The sequence below is a fragment of the Brassica rapa genome, chromosome A06, assembly GCF_000309985.2.
Source record: "Brassica rapa cultivar Chiifu-401-42 chromosome A06, CAAS_Brap_v3.01, whole genome shotgun sequence".
Classification (NCBI taxonomy): domain Eukaryota; kingdom Viridiplantae; phylum Streptophyta; class Magnoliopsida; order Brassicales; family Brassicaceae; genus Brassica; species Brassica rapa.
Window position 1 is genome coordinate 28,417,197 of NC_024800.2, and position 7,561 is coordinate 28,424,757.

Below are 7,561 nucleotides of genomic sequence, written 5' to 3' on the forward strand. Positions count from 1 at the left end.
GGACTCTAGAAAGCAGGTTCCTTTAAAAACCAGTCTTCTTAAAAAGGATAAAGCTTTTGCAACTGCTGTTTAGTAGAACCAGAGACCTTAAGAAAAAACATAATGCATTAAACGTTATCATCGAAACCTGAGCTAAAACACACAACTCTAGAAATAAGGAACCCTAAGCCGAACCAACTTATTTACAAACATTAGCAGCAGACCTAAAGCAGAACTAGGATAGGAACATAACAAACGAAACTACTTGTCTTTCATTTAGCAGTAAAACATGACTCTCTTCACATTCTCCTTCAAAGCAGGTAACGGCTTCACACCGCCACCAACAACACCATGATCTCCTACAGTTGTTGTCTTCGTATTCTTTTTACCCGGCGATCCGTTATCTTGCATGATCTCCGGTTCCATGTAGAAACGTGCTCGGAATGCTGCAAGATGTGCATAATACGCCGGAGGAACTACACAACAACAACAACATATTATAGAGTTCTTCTCACTTGAGGGTTTCAAAGAAGAATGAACAAACGTTGTTACACTTACCTACAGAGACCGATCGAGTGCATCGGGCATAGGTATAACAGAGATTATTAGTCAGAGATTGAATACCATCCGCTGTGAAATTGTTCTCATCCCAAAGAACATGGTAATGAGCAGGCCTGCTTGTTCCCTATATCATATACAATTAAACACAGAATAAGTTTCATTTTTTTTATAGATAGTTAAACACACAAAAATGTCCATACTATTATTATTAGCTAATCTTGTTCGTACCTGTATACCAGCGTGGCTACAAAGGTAGAAGTCGAATTCAGTAGGATGACATATCTTAGTGTCAACTACCGTACCTGAGAGAAGGCGGTAAAGAAACAGTTAGTGAGGTAGTTATGTTATGATGATCTTTTCTTTCAAAGAGAGAACTGACCAGGTAAGATGTTTCCGCTTCGGTCAGTACTGCTTTTGTCTCGGTGATTATTAGCAAACAAACGGGTGTGGTGCCTCTTCTGTACCACGATGAATGTCACAGGTGGCTGATAATTCGGTTCAAGCGACGCACATGCCTGAACACAAAACGTTTTTGCTGTAAACATAAGACCAAGAAGATCTCTCAAGTAACACAACAACAAAAACAAAGAAGTTAGTTATATACTACCTTACGAATTGCATCCAACTCGTAGAGTAAAACTTGGTAGAACTGTCCTTCACTTACTCCATCACTGCAAAAGCAAAATACCAATGAGAGAACACGTTGCGAGTTTTCTATTACTAAAATGAGTAAATGAGAAACCGACCGGTAAAAGATGATTCGAAGCGGTTTCTGCCCTGTTGCTTTCCTGAATGAGATCAGAAGGTCCCTGTCAAAAAGAAAAGCAAACTTGTGAATCAAATTAAACCCAAAAAAAAACTGAAAATATCCCGGTTTGTTTATTTTACCTGATCATGCCGCCACTAACAGTGCCACGTACAGGATCCTGCCATGTTTTATACAAATCTTGTATAAGTTCTTGCCTGTGAGCTTGTGCACAAACCAAACCAGCATACTTTGTCACTTCAGGCCAGTCTTGTGAAGCAACAACCTAAAGGAAAAGCAAAACCATGTTTAGAGAGTTTTTTGATTAAAAAAAATGTTTAACTAACTAAGATTTGTTGTAAAAGCTTTACAGCAGCGATTGAAGGGCTTGACTCTTCCCCGTTCTCTGGATGAGTCACGTCTGCGCCAAATATAATTGTAGGTATGTCGCTAACCAGTGGAATCCTACAGCTTATAGCATCTAACAGAACTGTGTTCCTTCCTCCCATCTGAAAACAACGTAAGAAAGATCAGTTTTGAGATTCATAACGCTGAAAAAACAACTCAACATTTTTCAATTCTGTGGTGATAAGAATTCACCTTAACATTGATTTTAAGGGATACATTAGCCAGATACTGTTTGCTAATCTTGAACACATGTTTTGTGAGACAACACTGAGATATCAAACCAAGCTCGGTTTCACAGATTCTCTTAAGATCCCCTGAGATTTACCCCAAAAGAAAAAAAGCATTTCGTTTTCATTTTAATCATACTCAAAAAAGACGAAAATGGTTGAAGTTTTAAGGATGTAGAGATATGATGATAATACCGTAGAGTGAACCGTTGTTATCAGGTAAAATGGCCAAGAGAAGCTCTAACTCTTTGCCTTTGGTTTTGTTCATAGCAGTGTGATAAACATGCTTTAGAGCTTTCTCAACTTGATCAGGCCTCGCGCTGTATATTGGTATCACAGGCTCCGGATTAAACTCCTAGAATAAAACAAACGAAAACAAAATGTGTTATGATAAGAAAAAAAAATCCCAGTTAAAAAGCAGCAAGAAATAAAGAGACAAGAGTGTTATATTATTACCATGCCAGAGACTTCACACATCTGACCAAGTTCATTACAAAACCCACGAGCAACATTTTCTTGAACACTGCGTGAGAAGTTAACACAGGCCCATCTACTCACCGTCATCCCATTGATCATCTTCTTATTCATCATATTCCATTGACCCACTTGCGGAAGGCAATCCTTTTCTTTCCCATTCTCATGATACTTAAGCTGTGGTAGTAAGCAAAGATTAGCATAACAGTATCATAGCTTGAGAACAATTCCATATATTTATTTGGTAAGTAGTGTTGGTATTTTACCCATGGAGCTGGAAGGATCCTAGCTTCAACAGAAGCTAGCTTTTCACTTATATTCATACCAAACTCCTTAGCATATGGATCTTGATCATACGCGTTGTGTTGCACCGTCTTCAATACATTACCCAAAACCAAAGATTAATCCTAACAAAAAACAAAAAAAAAAAAGATAGAAAGATTGATTACCTTTAAAATGTCGTTTTCTCTGTCCCTTGGCCTCTGGCATGTAACTTTCAAAAGAGCAGTAATCTGCTTCTCGTTCAACCTTTTTGTGTACCGTTGTCCCTCCACGATTTTGCATGCCTCCATTGGCAAATAGCTCGCCTTCTTCTGGTTTCCCACTTGAAGACACGGCAAATGCGTGTGCTGGATCGTGAACCCATACATCTCTTGAAAATACTCAATAACCGACTTCATCGTAGCGTTCTCATCAACTGGAAACATGAGCTCCCTTGTCGGTTGAGTCGTTAAACCCGCAACACGGTATTTCCTTCTCACGTTTGCTCTATGAGTGACCTCTACTTTCACTCCCCTGAGACCCTTTTTGATCTGTTACAATCACCAAATATTAAGAAAACAGGACTTGATACTATGTGATGTGATGAAGAGCATTGTACCTTAATACGATCAGAGTCAGATAATGGCTTTGACAAGACATCTTTCCCGAGAAGCTGTGCTACAAACTCTATCACAGGAAGAGGCTCGATAAACGCAGCTGAAGCCATGTCTACAAAGTAAAAAAAGAGAGAACATTAAGGTACATAAGTACAATACAGTAAAAATCTCTTTAAAGTTAGTTAAAACTTTATTTACCGATGTTAAGAGATAAACCCATTTGTGTAGGTCGAATACTCTGGTAAAACCCACACCATGACTGTAACCCTTCACCAAGTCGCTGCGGTGTTCTAATATCAGGCGAGAAGAACGATCTTCCGACAGGACAGAACCTCTTAACAGACAGCTCCCTGAGTACAATGTCGAGAATCTGCAACGCCTCTTGCGGTCCATCCGCGCGTTTACCAGCTAGGAACTCGCCTAAATGATGCATATTGGCCCGTGCCACAAACTTGATAGCCACCTTATACGATCTCTCCCTTCTACCAAAATCCATACAAAAAATATTCAAATAAAAACAATATCACTCGAGTAAGTGAAGAAAAAAAACTCTTACCTAGGGCCATTGATGATACCATCGTCTTCATCGAAGATCTTAACAGCGAACTCTTTCCAAGTGAAAGGAAGCTCTCCGGCGGTGTAAAGACTTTTCCGGCCGTCGTAAGCAGGAAGTCTCGACCCGAGTTCAGACTCTTTGTATAGTCTCACTAACTCAGCAATGATGGCTCTGTTCACACTTTTTGATGACACTTCAGGAGTTATTGTAACCTGCAAAGGTTAAAGGACACATAAACAATATTTAATAAGATAAGGGACCTGTTGCATTATTAGACTAAAGTTTGAAGCTTTTTTTTTTTTTTAATTTTCTCATTACAGAACATTAAATATGAAGACTTACATCGTAGTGACTCAGATCTTTGGTCGGTAAGTCAGCGAGGAAATGGTTAGCTTTGACGATGCATTTAGTTCCAAGCTGTCCGAACCCAGGTCTCGGCGCAAAGTTTGAGTTTTTACTCGACCCACGAACACCCATTTGCATCTGATGGTTCACGGCGACTATCTCGGTGCCGGAGACGGCGGCGACGGGAGCAGCGTTCTGAGGCGGCGGTTTGCGAGGACGGGAGCTAGGCCTCATACAGACATCTCCTTGGTCTGATTTTCGACCACCGCGGTTTCTCCTCCGGCTACGGTTCTTGGACGGAGGAGAAGGTGAAGAAGCTTGGGTCGGAGTAGGAGGGGCTTTAGCGTTTTGCACGGCTTTGGGGAGATGCTTGGGTTTGATGAGTAAATGAGTCTCTGAGGTTTCTTTCATTGGCCTAATCGGCATTCTTTCTTCTCTCTTCCGGTTTCCACTACAAAAGGAATGAATGAAACAAAAAACTGATCTCTTCTTGTCTTTATCCAACCTGCAAAATCATGAGTAAGAAAGAAAACAAATTTAAATCGAAAAACCCATTTGTCAGATTGCATTAAATACAGAAAATATCCAGAAACCATGATGGTGTTTTATAGGTTAAAAATTACAATCAAAACTTTGAAAAAAAAATAAACAGTAATAAGTAAATTAAAAAAAATATATAACTTTTTAGTCACAGTTTACATGTTTCAGTTGTTGTTTGATGCTATTATTACAAAGTTTGAAAGAAGAAGTAAAAAAAATGTAACCTGCACATACACAGACACAGGGCCTATAGTTCTTCTCTCAAGAGAGAGACAAGAAACCAGTGAAGAGACCAAGAAACAAAAACCCAGAAGATTTTTTTTTTATTGCTGTTCCATTAAGACAAAAGATTGAAGCTTTAAAGAGAAGATTGGGAGTACCCAGAAGACAAAACCGGAGGAAGCTTTAAGCTTTTGTCTCTATTCGAAACCGGAAAATGAGATCCCGGAGCAAAATATGGATGACCCCAAACAGATAACTACAAAGCCAAGAGGGAAACAAAAATCGTAGCTTTTTTTTTTATTTTTGTTGTTGCTGTGAATTGTTGAGAGAGGGAGAGAGAGAGCAAGTGAACAAAGGGAAGGAATAAACATCGAAAAGAGCAGTGGAAATATCAATATCTCCCCCAAGAGAATTTTTATTTTTTATAAAATAAAACATAACTTTGAATTAATTGCTACGGAGAGAAAATGACCCGTCCGCTAATATTAATGAAAAACAAAAACAGTAAAATAAACATATAAAGCAGAGAAACACTCACCAACCAATGAAAAGATTGCTGCTTCAGAAGATTGAGTGACGCAAAAGATTATAGCTTTCCTATCAATGTGTAGAAAAAATTCTGAGAAGAAGACGAAGGAGAAGGGAGTGTGTAATGAATGATGATGTCGATGAAGGAGGAGAGGAGGAAGATAAAAGGATGAGATTGTGATGTAGAAATTGAAAAAGAAGCTCTTTTTATTATTTTTGCTCTTCTTTAAAGACGCATGCAAAAGAGGTTTGCTTTTGGGGCTTTGGTGTCTTTAAAATCACGTGTAAAGCTTTCTCTCTTCCAGCCTCTCTCTCTCTCTCATCAGTCTTTCTTCACTCTTCACTTTTTTTGTTTCCTTTTCCTTTCACTTTCTTAATAATTAATCTTTTTAAGAAAAAAGTGTATTTCTATGTTTATACACTTTTCCTAATTATTTTCGTTTAAGTACAAATTTCTTCTTTTTACTTAGCACAAATGTATTTAATTTTGGCCGCAGCATTTAGTTAATTATGGACGTTAGTGATCAATTACACACTTTTTGTATTATACTATTATCCAGTGTGATTCCCACAGTGTTTATTAAAACCTTCAAAATTGGGTTTTAGTTAATAGAGAAAACGACTTGAGCATGCCCACTTTACATGATTACATCCTTTTACTATTTTGTGACCATTTGTACATATTTATTGAATTAGATTTTCTTGGATATGTTTAGACAGATTTCATATGTGTCAGCTTATTGCAGCTCTGCTTAAGCTTTCATGGCCACTTTCTTTCTTTGTGGTCCGTTAGTACCACCACTAACGCAATGTACATAAAGATGTATAATAATTTATATGTAGATAGGGAGATAAAAGATTTAATGTCTACATTTTGAAAATAATAAAAGCAAATGATAACACACACGGAAGAAGGAATAATTCGAACTTGCAGTCTCTTCTCTTTTCTTTCTGCTGACCCCATTTCATGACTCTACACCCTCTCTCCTTTTGTTTTCCTCCTTTATTGTTTCCTTCTTTTATGTTCTTTATTTTATATAAATCATAAAACCAATATCAAATGTCCATCCATTTTTTAAACCGAGCTGAGCAAAATTATGTAAGCTATTTTACTATTAACATCAATATTGTTGTTAACACGGTAGGAAATTTATATATGCACTTATACACTATATCATATTGAACTTTTGTAGCAGCAAAATAATTTCTTAATAAACTTCATTTTTGGCGACAAAACAAAAGTTTGAAATTGTCATTTTAACCATTTTTTGTAGTGTTTGATTGATTATCTGTTGTCTTACATAATTAAAACATCTTCAATCGCAACATCAAATTTGGTGTTGAAATTATATCAAAGTTAGTATTTTAGTGTCATTTTCGTTTTGTTATCTCCAACTAAAATATTAATATTTACACCAAAAATAATATTATATATTATTTGATGTTTTCAATTTTAATAATATATATATATATTTATTATTTTTATTGATAAATGATTATTTTATCACACTAAGGTATTATTATGTTCATAATGTTTATTTACGTTTCTATTTTTTAACAATATTATATATAAAAAATACAAATAATGCAATATATTATGTTTAATTACAAATTTGAACTAGTTAATAATATAATTGAACTATACTATTAGATAAAATATAATAAAATATATATATTTAAATATTTGACGTGATAAATAGTGTTATACTAATTTTGATGTGATTTTATTTATATTACACCAAATTTATTGGAATTATATCATTTTTGTGTCTTATTATAAATGAAATTGCACCAAATTTGATATTTTAGTGTTTCGTTGGAATTGGTCTTAATTATTCAAGCAAAAAAGAATTGCCTTACATAACATATGACTTCACACATGATGACTGACAAAAGTAGTGAGAATCAACTTGTAATTTAAGTCCAAAAATGTAGCTTACAATTTACTAGAATTTTAATAATGTAACAAGGCAACCAGTATCTTGTAACCGTAATTTTGTAGATTGTAATTAAGAAGATAACAAGATAGTTTGATATAATAAGTTCGAGATCTGGATACAAAGATATCGTTATAAGCTGAGCGGTTTAATGGATCTCT

General features: G+C 35.9%; 1 protein-coding gene across 5 annotated transcripts; it reads right to left on the minus strand.

Annotated features, from left to right (window-relative positions):
- Positions 1 to 25: 25 nt before the first annotated feature.
- On the minus strand, positions 26 to 5,719 carry LOC103827949 (protein argonaute 10). 5 transcript variants are annotated; one of them, XM_009103513.3, is made up of 18 exons: positions 4,938 to 5,319; positions 4,171 to 4,678; positions 3,829 to 4,040; positions 3,471 to 3,754; positions 3,275 to 3,384; positions 2,844 to 3,206; positions 2,661 to 2,768; positions 2,377 to 2,571; positions 2,116 to 2,275; positions 1,886 to 2,007; positions 1,657 to 1,794; positions 1,429 to 1,571; positions 1,287 to 1,349; positions 1,148 to 1,211; positions 920 to 1,055; positions 769 to 842; positions 538 to 664; positions 256 to 455 (listed from the first exon to the last, which is right to left on the minus strand). In XM_009103513.3, the coding sequence occupies exons 1-18, from the start codon at positions 4,943 to 4,945 to the stop codon at positions 256 to 258; spliced, it is 3,015 nt and encodes a 1,004-aa protein (XP_009101761.1). In that variant the 5' UTR covers positions 4,946 to 5,319. The 5 variants fall into 5 exon arrangements, with proteins under 5 accessions (XP_009101762.1, XP_009101763.1, XP_009101760.1 ...); XM_009103514.3 differs by lacking the exon at positions 4,938 to 5,319 and adding an exon at positions 5,474 to 5,719 and having other exon boundaries at positions 26 to 455; positions 1,148 to 1,349; XM_009103515.3 differs by having other exon boundaries at positions 26 to 455; positions 1,148 to 1,349; positions 5,094 to 5,337.
- Positions 5,720 to 7,561: the final 1,842 nt, after the last annotated feature.